This window comes from Physeter macrocephalus, chromosome 20 (genome assembly GCF_002837175.3).
Source record: "Physeter macrocephalus isolate SW-GA chromosome 20, ASM283717v5, whole genome shotgun sequence".
Taxonomy (NCBI): Eukaryota; Metazoa; Chordata; class Mammalia; order Artiodactyla; family Physeteridae; genus Physeter; species Physeter macrocephalus.
In genome coordinates this window covers 89,099,478-89,117,623 of record NC_041233.1, presented here as the reverse complement: position 1 = coordinate 89,117,623, position 18,146 = coordinate 89,099,478, and the positions used below count along the sequence as shown (strand labels likewise).

Here is an 18,146-nt window from a genome sequence, read left to right as displayed (position 1 = left end):
CCAACCCACTGTCCCTTGGCAACCACAAGTCTGTTCTCTATGTCCATGAGTCTGTTTCTGTTTTGTAGATAGGTTCATTTGTGTCATATTTTAGATTCCACAGGTAAGTGATTTCATATAGTATTTTTCTTTCTCTTTCTGACTTCGCTTAGTATGATAATCTCTAGTTGCATCCATGTTGCTGCAAGTGGCATTATTTTGTTCTTTTTCATGGCTGAGTAGTATTCCATTATATATGTACCACATCTTCTTTATCCATTCCTCTGTCAATGGACATTTAGGTTGTTTCCACGTCTTAGCTATTGTGAATAGTGCTTCTATGAACATAGGGGTGCATGTATCTTTTTGAATTAGAGTTTTGTCTGGATATATGCCCAGAAGTGGGATTACTGAATCATGTGGTAATTCTATTTTTAGTCTTCTGAGGAACCTGCATACTGTTTTCCACAGTAGCTGTACCAACTTACATTCCCACCAACAGTGTAAGAGGATGAATAATTCATTTTAAAGAAGTGTCGTCATTGTGTTCTCTTGGCTGTGTAATTTTAGTTTCAGTTTTCTCTATCTTTACTGTAAAGAGGACCTATTCTTGCAAAAACTACATCTTAAAAAGAAACAAGCCATAATGTAATAGGGAATAATAGTGTGAAAAAAACTATTCTACAATGTAGTCATTCCAATGTAATGTACTATTGAAATGTATTTTAAGTACTGACAAGCTGGGTGACAACACTGCATTGTCTTTTAATATACTGAACACTAACTCCTTCTTTATTTTCCTTTTGACCATCATAAGGAACAACATGGCTTCTCTTGCTTCAGCTTCTTGTATGAGATTATAAGATCACATGATGCCTGTAAGTGACCACAGACCTGCAGAAACCCTGAAAACCTTTACCAAATGCAGTCTTAATTGCATTTTGAAAGAACCATTTTCAAGGTGTTTTATCCTTTTTTTTCAACTTGAACATATTCCAACGTCTCCAAATGTGGACTGTTTCCTTATCAGTCCCTTACAGATCAGATAAAGTAGAGATGCAGGAAAATCTTCCTTAAAAATGACTCATTAGGAATACGAAGAAGAAAGAACAGTATCATTGTGAATGCACATAAAAGACTGGGTAAGAAAAATGGAGCTAGGAGGTGAAGAGATGCTATGTTTCTAAATTCTTCATGTGCTTGCTTTTTTCTTTTTTTTTTTTTTCTATTTCAGAGGCACTGACTCTGGGTACCAGAGATTTTCTTTCATGGCTACTGAAACAAGACACTAATATGTTCAAAGAACCCTGGGGGTTTAAAGAAAGCCGGTGACTATAATAACTAAATGATGTTTAGGATGTTAGCCATGATTAAATTCATTATTTTAATTCAAAGATTCAAAAGTTCCCATAAAATAAAAATGTTCTTTCTGGTCACCTATTTTCATGGTTTTTGTTGTTTCAGGCCCTTTCTGATTTCCTTAAGGCAGTAGATGTTCCTAGTAATAAATGTTTGCCAGGAATATAAACTTTCAGTTTCTTCATATGATGAACAGTGAGGTATTTGTAGTTTTATTTTTCATCAGATTACAAATAAAGAAAGTAGAAAATGAAACTATTATAAAAGTGGAAGTCATTTCTTGCTGCCTATGAGGAGAGTTGTGGTCATTGGCTATGGCAACCTTTGTAATAAATAGATGATCTGAAACTACTCAAGAGACTGAGAAGGACCAGAGGAGCAGGCTGTAAGAATGGCACCTGACAAGTTATCTCCTGTGGAAAATTCTTGGAAGATCTTTGAAGAATACCACATAGATGAAGATGTGGGCTTTGCTCTGCCCAATCCACTGGTAAGAGAGGGCACTGAAATCTGGGCATAAATATTTTCTTATCATGATTTACCTGGACAAGTTAACTTCTATTGAACAAATGTGGTTCAGTAATTTCTCCTGAACAAGTGGATAAAGCAGTACCAAAATTGGAGGCAGAGTTTGAAAAAAGGGGTCTCAATGTTCTTAAAATTTTCTACCTAGAAACTTAGCCTTAGAGGCACTTCTTAATTATCTTACATAGGCACAGAGTGTGATGAGTTAAGGAGACTACAGAAGTATTTTGGTTTAAGGCAATTGCATTTAAGGGGGTATTTTGAAAAAAAAAAAAAAAAAAAAAAAAGTAATAAATGACCCATGAGTCAAAGAACCCCCTTTCTCAGCTGATATACCTTAGATTGTATAAAGTATGTGTTCCTGCTTTGATAATGTTTTTGAGGTGGGGCACCAAGCAGCTTTGTGTTGTATTAATATTTATCTTTTTTTTTTTTTTTTTGCGGTACGCGGGCCTCTCACTGCTGTGGCCTCTCCCGTTGCGGAGCACGGGCTCCGGACGCACAGGCTCAGCGGCCATGGCTCACGGGCCCAGTCGCTCCGCAGCATGTGGGATCCTCCCGGACCGGGGCACGAACCCGTGGCCCCTGCATCGGCAAGCGGACTCCCAACCACTGCGCCACGAGGGAAGCCCTGTGTTGTATTAATATTGCTCGGTGTTTACTGAGCCTAAGATTCAGGCTTAGAGAGAATTGGAACTACCTTTTTATTTCCACAAGTTTTGCCTACAAAGGGCAAGGCATTAGAGTGAATGTGTGCCTTAAAACTACATTTTCCTAAGTTATCTTCCCAAGAGTGTCATGAAAAGCATCTTATCATTAATATAGTAATCATCAAACACTTACATCGCATTTTTTTTAGCAAATTTACAAATGTTAACTTACTCCATCTTTACAATCATCCTGGAAGGTATGTATGTTATTAATCTTGTTTTCCTGATGAGGAATGTAGAATGCAGAATTTAAGTAATTATCCAAACTCACACAGCTAGTAATAGCAGAGATAGGATGTGAGCCTAATCAGTCTGGTTCCAGAGTCTGTGATCTTTTTTTTTCTTTTTTTAACATCTTTATTGGAGTATAATTGCTTTACAATGGTGTGTTAGTTGCTGCTGTATAACAAAGTGAATCAGCTATACATATACATATATCCCCATATCTCCTCCCACTTGCTTCTCCCTCCCAGCCTCCCTATCCCACCCCTCTAGGTGGTCACAGGTGATCTCCCTGTGCTATGCAGCTGCTTCCCACTAGCTGTCTAGTTTACATTTGGTAGTGTATATATATCCATGCCACTCTCTCACTTCATCCCAGCTTACCCTTCCCCCTCCCCGTGTTCTCAAGTCCATCGTCTATGTCTGCGCCTTTATTCCTGTCCTGCCCCTAGGTTCTTCAGAACCTTTTAGATTCCATATATATGTGTTAGCATACAGTATTTGTTTTTCTCTTTCTGACTTACTTCACTCTGTATGACAGCAGAGTCTGTGATCTTAAAACCGTTATCAATTATGCTACACAGCCTCACTCAAGAGAAGGAGAGATCACAAGGCATTTTTTTGTTGGTTTTTTCCCCTACTCTTGGGTTTAACAAGGTACATGAGATTCCAGGAGAGGATTTCTAGGAACCGGTTACATGTTGTGACAATGCTGTATACCAGGATGTCTCTATTGGTTTGTGGCTCAAATGGATGAGTGCACACTCTAGAGGGAACCTTTAAAGGCAGCGTATATATAATTTAGTCAGAGATTCCAATCTAACTGTACTTAGAAATCACATCCTGTAACTACCTTGGGTAATTCAGGCAAATCTCAAACAATTTTTTTTTCCCAATCTAATCTTCCTCTTCGCATAATTAAGTTAATTGAAGAAAATGAAGTATGCTTTAATTTTTTTGCTAAAAGCACTGGTTTACTTTATATTTGCAAATCAATAATATTCAGACTTACTTCCCCTTCATACAAGCACACAAGTGCCATAGTGCCAGGATTGGATGTTTCAAGGATGTATTTATCAATGGTACCAAAAAAAACTTTTTCAGAAACTGAAAAGCCTCATATCAAATTTATTCTTTTTTTTCCCTAAAAAGTTGGTTCTTTTAGAAAATAAAAAAAATCACAGTAATTATGTAGACCTCTAAAACAGATTCCAAGGTTAAAGCAAAACCTGAAAACTAAAGCAAAACAAAACTCTTCCTGAGCTACTTAAAAAATAATGCTGCTACTTGAGATGCTTAGGGAGTTAGATTCAATATCCTGAAACAGGATGAAAAAAAAAAAAGGAAGTTACTTTTATTTCCTCACTGAAGATCTTTTCTGGAAATTATGTGCTCAAAAATGTCTATTTCATCTCTTATAATCTATCAGATTCCTATTCTAAAGGAAAATAATATGTCTTCTGATTCCATGTAGATGCAAAATACATTCTCTAATGTAGCAGGAGTTGAATGGCCCTCTGTGTTACTCTTTATTAATTTATATTCTATCATTTAGGCATCCTCTGAACCAGAAGGATATTACTGATTGAATTTTACATGTGTTGAAAGTTCTGTCCGATAAGACACTAATCTTCACCCATAATAAAGTATCTCTGTTATTTTGGGGAAATAGCAATAATCAAAAAGTCGGGCATGCTACACAGTGAAATACACAGCAAAGAAAATGTATATGTATTGCTAAAAACACCAGAGCACAGTATTTGTGTGGTTAGGGAGAAAAATTCAGAGCAAACAAGAAAGGTGACTATCTACTGAATATACTGCCTGGATCTTTCATTCCTAAAAATCTGCCCTGACAGATTAAGTCTGGCCAATTATCTGCAGCCCCTGAACATGCTTGAAGTTTATGTTACATTTGTCTTCGTGTTTTATAGCTTCTTTATAATATTAACTTGGTTTTGAAGCTTAAAGCCTCACTCACCTTGGTTTCAGGTAAACTCTTGATGTGTCCTCAGTCCCCATAGTTCAGTATCGGTGCTGCTAAGAGCATGTCTGGAAGCAGCTTAATGAAGAAGCCCTAGGGGAGTTGTTCAGGGATCTGAATCTCATTTCAGGGTGTGGCCTAGGCCTTTGGTTTTTATGTTTTCCCTTGAGATGTGATTATACATATAAGATCCAGGGAGACACGCGTTAAAAAGCAAAACCCAACTGAGTAAATTTTAAAGATGTCATTGGCTTCCTTCAGGGATTCATGAATCAGGCAGCATCCTAACCAGCAGAAAGAAAGGGGGTCTCAGGAGCTGCACAAAAATGAAAGACTTCTCTAGGCAGAAGAGAGCAGGAACAAGGAAGTTACACCAGCAAAAAGTGGATTGGTGTGTCAAGGTCATGTTCCTTTAGGGAATGGCAGCAACCTATGAGCAGATGACCTCACTACTTATTGGCCAGGTAATTCTGGATTGACTGGTTTAGGATTCCATTTTGGGAGAGGCAGAAACTGTAATAAGTATTGTTTTGATTTGGTGACATGGGACTTAAGTTACTCCATTTTGGGTCCGTTGTCTTGTTTTTAACACTCTTTTATTTGGATTTCATTTTTACTTACCGGGCAAAAAATTAGCCTGTAGTACCAAAGGAAGCAATCAACATGTATATACACAGCACCTCGTACATGTCCAGTACTGTGCTAAGAAAAATAGGATTAAAAGCATGATAAAATTCTTGCCATCAGGTAGTGAGATGTAAAAAGAGCAAGATTTTTCAAGAAGCTGGAAACCCTCATGTTTGAATAACAATAAACTGTATGTACAAAACAAGTGACAAAAACTGCCCAGCACTTGCTTTTCTTATTTATGACATGGAGATAACAATCAACTTTTGGGGCCATTATTATAATTAAAGGAGAAATTACTGAGTAAAGCTGCCTAGTCTCCTACTGACATTTAATAAATCTCATTTCTCTCCCATTCAAAGAACCTTAAAATGTAGCTGAGAAGAGAAAAATAATAGCAGATAGCAATAAATTACTTAATGTGAAAAGGTATAATCCATAGCATTCCTCACTGGAGGTATAAGAATAGAATGGAATAGTCAGGAAGATTTCAGTGAAACTTTTGAAGTGACCTTTGGAAAGGAAGTAGATGAGAGGAAGAAGAAGAGCACAGAGAAGGTCCTGAGCCCTGAGTGTGCAGATGACAATGCATGGGCTGGTGTCACTCGACAGGTAAGAGAGTGTCAGCATTGCACAGCACTGAGAAAGAGGCAAGACGGACCATCAGGGGAAGCAAAACTATTTTATAATACCTTTCACTAGTAAATCAAAGTCCTATTTCTTCTTTTCAAGGAGGAGCTACCTCACCCTTATGATGCCTGGATTTCCATAGCTAAAAATCTGCCTGAACTGATTAAGAACGGCCAACTACGTGCAGAAGTTGAGAAGGTTTGGAAAAATATGGCATTTTCTGTTTTAGCGTCTTCGAAGTGTTAACTTGGTTTTGCAGCTATCACAGCATGCATTTTGAGTTGGGTCAACCTCTCTGTTTATTCTCAGTTAACAACCTTCAGCATTGACGGCCTCCAAGGACACAAGTCACAGCGCCTTGCACATCTGGCTCTGGGGTATATCACCATGGCGTACGTGTGGGGTGAAGGTGATGGAGATGTCCGGAAGGTTTGGAGATTTTCTCATATTTCTTATGCTAACACGACAGATTTATATCCAGTTTACAGTTAGTGTAAAAAATTCTAAAAGTATTGTAACTGCATTTTGTGAAGCTTGGGAAACAGAATGAGTACCTTGCACAGAGGAGTTGCCTAACAAATATTTGTGGGATGGATGGATGCATGAGCGAATGGCTGCAAATGGTTCACAGGCCATTAGAGAATCAAGATACAGCCTTTGTTTCCTCTCGCCCTCTACTGTTTTGTTCTCTCTACGCCCAGATTATGTCTGCATTGTCACAAATCTAAAACGTAAGGATTTAACAAGTACTGGGATTAAGTTACGAAATAAGGAAGAGAAAATGTCATTTGTTTGGTTTCACAGTGCACTTAGGTATAACAGTTAATGTTTTGACACCCAGAAAGCAGAAGAAAAGGTGAGACATTTCAAATGTGAACACTAAATATCATGTTTTAATTAGGTCTTGCCAAGCAATATTGCTGTTCCTTACTGCAAGTTATCTGAGAAGCTAGGACTGCCCCCTATTCTGGTTTATGCAGATTGTGTCTTGGCAAACTGGAAGAAAAAGGATCCCAGTGGGTATGTAAACAGTGATTATAACAGGAATGAAAGGAGTGCACACTATTTGAATCAAGGGGAGCTAGTCATTGGTTTAATCTTTGGCAGCGGGGCTTTCTTTTCTGCTGTTAGGGTGTAAAATGCATATGCATGTGAGAGAGAGGTGTCTAATTAGCATACAGTGAAATGCACACATCTTAAATGTTCAGTTTGATTAATCTGACTGGCTGTATAGATGGCAATGTCTGGGCTTTCAAAGCAGCCTGCTTGAAACTAGGCACTTCCTAAGCACTGAGTGATGGAACCTGCTGCAATTAAGGGTCAGAGGCTCTCAGTGTGTATCTGCAGAGGAGTATTCTAGATGTGCGAATACCACAAAATGAAATTATTGGATCTAGAAAACTTGCTTATGAGTAACAACTAGTTTTGACTCTCCACGTGTGCTCCTTGCATATTTAATTTTGTATTTCACTTGTAAAAGTCATAAGTTAGGCGTTTGTGATGCCTACTTGATAAATATCAGAAAACATATTTTTTCTATGTTTTATCTATTGTTTTTACCTTTGCTAGATCAGTAGTATTAAATGGAATAACAATAACTCAAAAGCATTTAATTTTTTCACTGGTTTCCTTTCTCTCTTCCAATTGATCCGCTGCTTCATGGCTGTTTTCCTAAGGCCCATGACTTATGAGTGAGTATTCGATCTTTTTTATTCTAAGAATTATTTGTTATTCAGAGTAAACAGAGGTGTATCAATACCCTCCAAATGCGTTCTTTTGAAACACCAATTGATTTTAGGCAAAAAGTAATTCAAATAATTGTTGAAAGAGCAAGCAGTTCTGGTCCTTAATTATCTCTATGACTGTGATGAGACTGTGTCTGTTTGATATTATAGCTATTGATATATATACTTGCATATGCAGATGAAACCCCACTTAAGGATGGTTTGACTTAAGATTTTTTTTTTGACTTTAAGCTGGTGCAAAAGCAGTACGCATTCACTAGAAGCCGTAATTTGAATTTTGATCTTTTCCTGAGATAGATACGCAGTACATAGTCTCTTGTGATGGTGGGCAATGGTCACGGCTCCCCAGCAGCCCCGCGATCACAAGGGTAAACAACCGATACAATTACAACCATTCTGCACCCAGACAACCATTCTGTTTTTCACTTTCATTAGAGTATTCAGTAAATTATGTGAGGTATTCCACACTTTATTATAAAATAGGCTTTGTGTTAGATGACTTTGCCCAACTGTAGGCTAATGTACGTGTGCTGAGCACATTAAGGTGGGCTAGGCTAAGCTATGATGTTTGGTAGGTTAGGTGTACTAAATGAATTTTCAACTGAAAATATTTTCACCTTAAGATGGGCTTATTGAGATGTAACCCCATCATAAGTTGAGGAAGATCTGTCAATAAATTTAATTAATATGCATATATACAAAATGCACATACACCTATGTATCTGTGACTCAATGACTTCAGAGGCCAGAAATATAAATCTATTCTTTTTGACCCAATTCTTACTATTTTTGGCCTGTGTACTAAATAGAGGCTAAGAGCTAAGGAAACAAAAGTCAGTAATCATTGGAATAAGCCTGCCCTGATGAACCTGGGCTAATGTGGAGGAAAGAAGATATATGAAAATTATGTAAATTACTATATGATTAAGAGAAGGATTCAGAAAGTAAAGTGCTAAGAGTTCTAACCAAACAAAAGGCATGAGGGAAGAATCCTTATAGCAAGTTATTGAAGCTGAGTCCTGAAGAGTGACTAGGCATCAGTTAGAAGAAGAAAAAGCTGAGCATGTTCACAGTGGAGAAAACAGCAAGAGTGAGGGCTTTGAAGTAACAAAAATCTTGGTGCATTTCAGAACCGAAGGAAGGCTAGTGTCGCTGATAAATAATGAATGATGAAAGTAACAGTAGAGGAAACAGATGAAAAAATAAACTTAAAAATATTATGTAGGACATTTGGCTCTGATATGGGGTTTAAACAGTATCTTAAAAGGGAAGTTATGGAAGGTTTTCAAATGGGAGAATGATATCACCAGTCCCATTTAACAGATGAGAACGCTGAGGCTGAAACTAATGAAATAATCTTATTCAAGGTCACACAGCAAGTAAGGAAGTGGTCTGGGTTGAGACCATAAATTTAACTGCCATGAAACTCAGAGATACAGATACTGAGACCACGTTTGCACCAATGCAAAACTTCAGTGAAAAAGAAAATAGGGGGTAATCAGTTATTTGACTTTCCCAGTCAATTCCTTTGTTAGGGAGATAAATCACTGAGAAATTGAATCAGGCTCACGGATAAATATATGGATATGAATACATTTATTTAAGCCAAAATTCTACTTTTAAAAACCATACCTCACAGATATCTCTATAAACATTGAGTTTATATATATGTATGTATGTGTGTATATATATACAGTAATACATGTGCATGTGAAAAATTGATAGGATAATAGAGAACTAGTCTTGAAGTTTTTAGTTTCAAGTTCTAGAAAGGAATTTCAAGTCTCAGCTTAATCTACTGTTAATTATATGACCTTAGACAATAGACTTAACACTACTACTCCTAACTACATAATGGATATAGTAAAACCTGCCATACTTATCTCAAAAGATTATTTAGAAAAGGAGGGATAAATAAAAAGACTTGAAAACTAATAAATATTCAACAAATATATCAATATTTTTGTTAAATTCTTTTTATTTTTTCTTTTCAGTGTTTCTGTTGTATATTTTTCTAAATTCTTGACTTCCTGGATTACTTTTCTTAGGAACATGGACATCCTATTCTCGTTTCCTGGCGGGGACTGTGGTAAAGGGTTCTTCCTGGTCTCTCTGGTGGTGGAAACAGCAGCTGCTTCTGCAATCAAAGTATGTCAGCCCATCCTGGAAAATGTGTATCTTGATTCACATAAGCAGAGCAATCACTTAGTAGCTGAACTATATTCTGCATGAAAAAATAACTTTATCCTGACTGAAGAGAGCATTTGATAACTGAATTGGAGACAAGGGATCATCTGGAAGAAATAAATATTTTATTTGTTTTTGTGTATTACCTAAAAGATAAAATGTTGGAGCCATATATTTAGAATAAAATGTGAAACCCCAGTAAGAGAGAAGTATTTTCAATGCATCTTGGCATTGGAACGCTATCACACAGTGACATAAATCTGATGGTTTTGTCCCTCAGAAATAGAAATATATAGAATTATATAAACTTATCTGTAAGTGATAAGTGAATAAAGACAAATCCAAGCTTAATTAAATATATGGAAATTAGTCAAACAATCAGAGTGTACTCAGCCCAAGAAAGAAATGGAAACATGAAATTTAACTGGGGGATTAAGATTTAGGAGAATTTTATTCTATGCCAATATTTAGTGTTAGGAAATCTTAAGTGTTTGTTTTCTTTTTTCTTTTTTAAAGGTGATCCCCATGATTTTTAATGCAATACAACGTGAAGACCCAGACACTTTGCAAAAGGCATTGCTTGATATAGCTTCTTGTCTGCACAAAGTCTTAGAACTGTTTCACCAAATTCATGGCAAGTATTGTATGCCTTACAACATGCCAGGCCATGGTCAAATGTTTCTAGTTATCTAAGATGTAAGTTGTAGACAAAACAGAAGCAAAAGCAACTCCTACGTAGTCGGTGTGTTTGCGCTTTATTTTATCTCACTAAATCATTATACTTTCCATATGGCAGGTTTTATTATGTCCATTTTACATATAAGGGAATCTAAATTGGAGGGATAAGATAAATGACCCAAGATTACATAAGTAGTAAATAGTGAAGCCAGAATTCCAAGCTAGGGCTATGTACCTCTAAGGAACATCCTTGTCTCCCACTAAAAACCGTGGAGAAACTTACCAAAAGTACAGGATGTTTTAACTTCTGAAAAACTTAGCTTTTGCTTGATAGGAACCATCTGCGAATTCTGCTTTTTCACAAGCTAACTAAAAAAGGAAAAAAAAAAAGAAAAATAGAAAAGCCATTGAGCTCAAAAGTTATTGCAAATTAACAACTAAAACCCAACAATAACCAAAAGAGTACAGAAACAAGGATTTGCAAAAGGAAATGTGCCCAACGGGGAGGCTCCTAACAAATACGTGACAGTGGATCACTGGGCTTTGGAGAGAAGGTTGACCTTCAAACCAAAGACATGAGCAACCTTTGGGGAGGGACACCCGTGGTCCACAGGGCTCCTGGAGGTTTTGTTTTCAGTTTTCTTTTTGTTTCGGCTTGTTGCTTTCTTTATGTAAGTAATTTATCTGTTGTATCAGTAAACACATGAAGTAGCCTTAAGTAAATATTGGCAGCTTAATTGGTCTCCTGAGGATGAGTGGTGGGCGGGCCCAGGCTCTTTGTTACAAGCTGTGTGTCAGCCGCAAGGTAGACCCCGCTCAGTGGATACAGGTGATGAGAATGGGTGAGGGAGAGCCTGTCCTCAGGCAATTTCTCTGCACAGGCTGACCTAACGCCTTTCTCATATCCCATGATGAAATCCATGATCTGTTCTTTGTAACACCTTGATTTTTCCCAATCTATCTGATGCTACTTAATTAAACGTATCTCATCTTTTTTTCAGAATATGTGGACCCAAACCTATTTTTCAATGTTCTTCGCATATACTTGTCTGGGTATGTAGCCTTATGCTTGAATCTGTTTTCTCTTAGACAATTAAAGTACAGAAGACAACGTTTCCACTGATGGTCCCTACTATCAATCCAGTTTAAGAAACAATTTATATCCTAAAATACACATTGTAAGAAACAGTAGACTATTCTCTGGGTTATTACCTGGCCAGGCATATGCTGGAGTGTGGACAGGAAAGCTAGTCATTTTAAAGAGAGTGGGATAGTCTTTGGTAGTGCAAAGCTAAGGTTTCACGCATAGAATACTTATGCCAGATTTGCTCAGAACCGTATTATTTATTATTCTCATGCATGAACATGAGTAGAAGGGAGAATGTGGAAGAAAGTATAATGAAATCTATCTCATTTCACCTTCCATTCATCCTCTATTGCAAGATTTGACGTATGAAAATTTGGCAATTCATAAAATAACAATTATTCTTTCCTTCCTGGTTTAGTTGGAAAGGCAACCCTTTGCTGTCAGAGGGTCTGCTGTATGAAGGTGTCTGGAACACCCCAAAGAAGTTCGCCGGGGGCAGTGCAGCCCAAAGCAGCATCTTTCAGTGTTTCGATATTCTGCTGGGTATTCAGCATACTGTTGGTGGAGGTGAGTGGCAAATGACAAATCATCATTATCTCTTGTGCTAATAGAATAGTATCTAAAAAGTACTTTCCATCAGCATCTTATCTGAGCTTATCTGATGCTTTTAGGAGAACAGTAGAGACTTTATTGCAATTATCCCATCTCACAGATGAAGAAGCAGAAACTTAAAGAGGATAATAGACAGGATCCCTGTTAACGAGCTAGAAAGCAGTGAAGCCAGAACTTAGACCAAGTTCAACACTGTCTTGCTCTTGACCTTCGAACATGTCTATGAGGTCTGATTGACTGTGGGGAAGCCAATATCACATGTTCTGAAAATGTAAGACCTGATTCAGAAAAGGAAAGTCTCCTGCAAATGAGATAAGACCCTGAGTTGAAACTGGGGAATGGAGAGGCTTGGCACTGTCTAGTTCCACCGTCCTACTGCCTTGGGGGTCCCGGGGCAATGCCTGCACCAAAGTTTAAAGATGAACCACACTCATTATATTCCTTCTAGAGGATCAAGGGGGCAGAGGAAGAAGCTCCAGGAAGAACTTCTTTCTACTTTTCTTTGTCTTCCTAAACTTCTATTGACTAGTCAAAGGGGAACACTTTGGGCTGCATGATAATACGCTTTTTCCTGAGCTCATTCACTTATTTAAAAATGATCCCTTATATTCTCTTGAATTCAGAGTCATGATCTGTCAGGTATAGTACATATACTCTGTCCTTCTTAGAAGGACCAAATCCAGTAGGAAAGTGAGAAAGGAAGCAAAACAAAAATATTATGAGTTTAGTTCATGTGGTTTTCAGAATTAAGTATATTTTACAATACTTACCATTACTAGTAGCAAGGCTAGCAGGATGCTAACAAGATGGTCATAAGTTCATGGCCACCCACTCCAACCTCACTCTGCCCTTCTTCCCTGGATTGGAGAATGATTTGGCCGCCTTACTAATCCATCTTTGTCTTTAGTTCCTTTAGACTCTGCTGCTAAATTCCTCCAGGAAATGAGAACATACATGCCATCAGCTCACCAGAACTTTCTTCGCTTGTTAGAGTCAGGCCCCTCGGTCCGTAAGTTTGTCCTTTCAAAAGGTGACGCTACCCTGCAGGAAATTTATAATGAATGTGTGCAAGCTATGGTCTCTCTGAGAAGCTACCATTTGCAAATAGTAACTAAGTACATTGTGATTCCTGCACATCAGTCATCCAAGAAAAAACAAACCTCGGGAGAGCCTTCATCAGAACCAATCAGTAAAGGAACTGGAGGCACCGATTTCATGCATTTTCTAAGGGCTGTAAAAAGTACCACTATGAATTCCCTGTTGAAGAAAGATTAATGTAATCCAAGGAAGTGCTTATATTGCTACCACATATGGTAATGTCACTGCCCATTATATCAGAAATAGCATTAACATTCATAACTTGAGGAGAGGAAAATAAAACTAATGTCCATTAAAAAAAAAACCCTGCACATGGGTGTTTATAGCAGCTTGATTCATAATTGCCAAAACTTGGAAGCATGAAATAAACCAAGGTACCCATCCTTACAGTAGAATATTATTCAGGGCTAAAAAGAAATGCGTGATCAAGCCATGGAAAGACCTGCAGAAACATGACATGCATGTTATTAAGTGAAAGATGTCACTCTGAAAAGGCTACAGACTGTGTGATTCCAACTATGTGACATTCTGGAAAAAGGTAAAACCATGGAGGCAGTAAAAGGATCAGCGATTGCCAGGGGTTAGAGCAGAGGAAGTGATGAACAGGAGAAGCACAGGGGATGTTTAGGGCAGTGAAACTATTCTGTATGATAGTGTAATGGTGGATACATGCCATACATTTCCCCAAACCCATAGAATGTACACCGCCAGAAGTGAACGCTCATGTAAATTGTGAAATTTGGAGGCTCATAATGTGTCAATGTAGGTTTATCAGTTGTAACAAGGGTACCATTCTGGTGTGCAGAGCTGTGCGTGTGTCGGGTAGAAGATACATGGGGACTCTGTACTTTCTGTTTAATTTTGCTATGGACTAAAACTGCTCTAAGAAAATAAAGTCTGTTAAAAAGAAAACTGCTCTGTGGCCTTCAATAATTCATTTACCTCTCGTCTGTCTTCACACATCTAAAAATAATCAGAGATAAACAGATTAAGATGCTTTCCAGCTATGATTCAATCCTGTATGTGATCTGCAAATTCATCCACCAAAAAAATCAATTGATAGGCTACATTAATCTATGGAAATTTTAAACAACATGCATTCAAAAGTAGAATAGCTCTTCTATTTCTTCCAGATCATAAAGACAATGATTTTGATGTAACAGTTATTTTATATATCTATAATTTTTAAAAGTTTACAACGGGTTTTCCCTCAATGGCATTTTTTTCCTGTCTATAACAGTGTCGGTAAGTCAGAACAGGAATTATGTTTCTTATTTTTTGCTGGTGGTTTTCTAACGTGGTGGAGGCACGGTGAATGAGTAAAGGGCAACACCAGGAAAACTTGTCCTTTGAAGAGAGTGTCGTTTGAAGAGTACACATAACAGGCTGTCTAATTCTCCAAGGATAGTCAGAGCCTCATGGACCCTGGGAAGATCTCCAATGATCATGCCAAAACAACCACTTCCCACCCATATCTATTAGAGACCCACTAGATTAAACCATTACCCAAACCACCTGAAGGTAGGGAATTCTCTCTCAACTCTGTCCCCACAGATTTTTTATTCTCTTTTAGTACATGTTGCTTTTCTCTTATGTAGTGATCATGGCTGTGTGTGTGTGTTTGTGTGTGTGTGTGTGTGTGTGTGTCTTATTTCACTTGCTAATTTGTCAGTTCCCTGTAGAAAAGATCCATGGCTTTCTCATTTTTACATTACAGCACTTAGCAGTGTACTTAAAATATCATCGTTAAGAGAAGAAATACATTTGACCCTTGAACAACTTGGGGATTAGGGACACCAACCTTCCCCACAGTGAAAAATCCGCATATAACTTTTGATCAGGCCTCCGTATATGTAGTTCCTCAGTATTTGAAATTCTCATCCTGGAATTCAACCCTTACCCTAACCCTAATCCTAACCCTAACTGTGGAACCCTGTAGCACTGCAGTATTTAATATGGAAAAAAATCCACGTGTAAGTGGACCCATGCTGTCCAAACCCATGTTGTTCGAGGATCGTTTGTAGATGAATACTGTGTTGACTCAAGTATTGTTTCATTAACCGGGTTAGACCTAACCCTCTAAGCACCAGAATCTCTGCTCTAATGACTCATGTGTTCAATAACCATTTAATAAGCAAACCTAGGATGCTACTTCCTGAGCGAGATAGTAGAAAGATTAAGGGCACCAACCCTACCTTCAAGGAGCTCACTAGTGGAGAAATGGACAAATGGATTGTTTCAACACAATGAAATTAGGGCTATACAAACATAAGCAGACAGTTTAGAAGTATAGAGTCCCCCAACCCAGACTAGAGGGCAGCAGAGGGGGTGGGGCTTTCCATGGACAAAACAGGGAAGGGGAGGGTACTGAAGAAAGTATGCGGTAAGAATAAATTTTCCTAGATGAGGCAATACATGAGATGAGTTTTAAAGGGTGATTAGTGTACAATATGCAAACCAAAGGCTAGAAAATTCCAGGAAGAGAAAGAAGGGTGTTCAAAGACTAGCAGCATAACAAGGTCTATTGAGGAAGTACACACAGCTCAATATGGCTGAAGCATTAAAGAATAAAAAGGGCCATGCAATAAAGGAGTTTCAATTTATCCTGAAAACAGAGGGGATGTTTTTAAGCAGAGAAATGACTTTATTATATTCGTATATTTGAATCATATTTAAATGAAGCATTGCCCATTGTAAAGAAATACGCATTTAAATGACTGGTAGTATTGGGGGAAAAAATAGTAGGGGTGGGATAAAATGGGGAGTGATTATGAAAGCAAGGGGATGAGTTTGGAGGCTGTAAAAGGAATCCAAGCCTGCAACGATGGGAAAGTATCATGGGCTTAGATGTGAGGCAAAGAGATCAGTTAAGGATTGGAATATATGCTCTTCCAGTAGTAAATGGTGAGGAATTGAAAACAATGGCAGTGGCATTGGAGATCATGGAAACATAAGAAATATCATGGCAGTAGGAGTGACAAGACTGGTGTTCTGTTGGATGTGATAAGGGAAGACTTTTAGGTCTCTAACGATCAGCTACGTCAACAGAGTCACTAGGACCAGCCCATGCTGTCAGGTAGGGCCTTGCGTGCAGAAGGGCCCACACTCAGCTTCACACACTCTACTGTCACTCTCTTGAAATGCTGAATTCGTTTGCACAAGGGTCCTTACATTTTTATTCTTCTCTGAGCCCCACAAATTATATTGCCCGTTCCGAAAGATACCATTCACCAAGACACGGCATCGATGGGGGAGAGGAGCTTGGTTCTTATTATCAGAGAATAAGTAATAAGTAAGCCTTGGATATGTTGCTTGGCAGTGGGCTCTCTGCTCAAGAGCTTGAACTAGTTGCTGGAGGTTTTGTAAGCATTTGCCCTGGTCTTAATGGAAGGTGTCTAGTCTATGACTGATGTGTTAAGGTATTTCTTATGAAGCCTCTACAGAGCAGTTGAGTAAGGATGTCTAGTAGATGGTAGGAGAGACCCAACTACAAACAAAATGTTGGGAGTCCTTAGCCTAGAGATGATGGCTAAAGTCTTTGAACAGGCGAGGCAATCACCCAGCGAGAGGGAAGTCAGGACATGAACTAGGGAGGGCACCAATGGTAAACTGTAACCAGAACAACGAGAGAGAAAAACCAGAGAAGGGACGCCATGCCTCTGGTGGTTAAAAGTGATGACTGGGCTTCCCTGGTGGTGCAGTGGTTGAGAGTCCGCCTGCCGATGCAGGGGACACGGGTTTGTGCCCCGGTCCGGGAAGATCCCACATGCCGCGGAGCGGCTGGGCCCGTGAGCCATGGCCGCTGAGCCTGCGCGTCCGGAGCCTGTGCTCCACAACGGGAGAGGCCACAACAGTGAGAGGCCCGCTTGCTGCAAAAAAAAAAAAAAAAAAAAAAAGTGATGACTTTCAAGTCAAATGGCTCCAGCCCTGACTGTACCACTTACAGAAAGTATGACCTTGGGCTCTTACGTAACTTTCCCAAGCTGCGGTTTCCTCAGTTGAATGATGGGGATAATAATAGCACCTAACTCACAGGGCTGTTGTGAACTTTAAGTAAGTAAGTTGCTCTATGGAAGATGCTTACCGTAGGACTTGGCACAGAGGAAAAAAAATCAGTGAGGGTTAGGTATCAGTTTTATCTTATTAGTTTTAAGTATAGTCCAACCAGAAGGAATACGTGTCATAGGAAAGGTCAAAAAGAGAAGAGAGTTAAAAAAAAAAAAGCAAAATGCCGGATGCTTGAACAATTAGAAAGGACTAGAAATTCCCATTGAATTTATGAACAAAGGTGTGAGTAATGAGCTGTACCAGATTAACTTCAGTGTACCAGTGCTCTCTGGGCTGATTGCTTTTGACAATTCAGATTTGGGACTTTATCAATTTGAAACTAAAGCTAAGTATATCTGAAATCACACACAGGAAAATTTCTATTGTGAATGTTTTTCTTTCTTTTTTGAATATTTCTTGGTGCATTTCCAAAAGGCCCTAATGCCCAGTTTAAGAGATGGGGAACCTTCGTTGTATACTGAAACTACAATAATTCATGGGAAAGCTGATTATAGAACCCAGGACTCTGAAAAGACAAACCTTACTGTTAGGAGAGGAAGTTCTTGGGTACAATTATGTTTAACCAACTTCCTCTTGGTAAATAAGAAAGATGCCAAGCAAAGCTTCATGAGGCCACTGTGTTCCCTACTTCAGAA

The 18,146-nt window shown here is 38.5% G+C and overlaps 1 protein-coding gene across 3 annotated transcripts; it reads left to right on the top strand.

The window, feature by feature from the left end:
- The first annotated feature begins 1,213 nt into the window (after nucleotides 1-1,213).
- IDO1 (indoleamine 2,3-dioxygenase 1) lies at nucleotides 1,214-14,343 on the top strand. 3 transcript variants are annotated; one of them, XM_028481860.2, is made up of 11 exons: nucleotides 1,214-1,307; nucleotides 1,676-1,828; nucleotides 6,139-6,234; nucleotides 6,346-6,465; nucleotides 6,938-7,056; nucleotides 7,713-7,727; nucleotides 9,830-9,929; nucleotides 10,485-10,602; nucleotides 11,648-11,699; nucleotides 12,152-12,300; nucleotides 13,253-14,343. In XM_028481860.2, the coding sequence occupies exons 2-11, from the start codon at nucleotides 1,730-1,732 to the stop codon at nucleotides 13,618-13,620; spliced, it is 1,236 nt and encodes a 411-aa protein (XP_028337661.1). In that variant the 5' UTR covers nucleotides 1,214-1,307; nucleotides 1,676-1,729; the 3' UTR covers nucleotides 13,621-14,343. The 3 variants fall into 3 exon arrangements, with proteins under 3 accessions (XP_028337661.1, XP_028337663.1, XP_028337662.1); XM_028481862.2 differs by lacking the exon at nucleotides 1,214-1,307 and adding an exon at nucleotides 5,041-5,243 and having other exon boundaries at nucleotides 1,736-2,770; XM_028481861.2 differs by lacking the exons at nucleotides 1,214-1,307; nucleotides 1,676-1,828 and adding an exon at nucleotides 4,173-5,243.
- The last annotated feature ends 3,803 nt before the right edge of the window (nucleotides 14,344-18,146 follow it).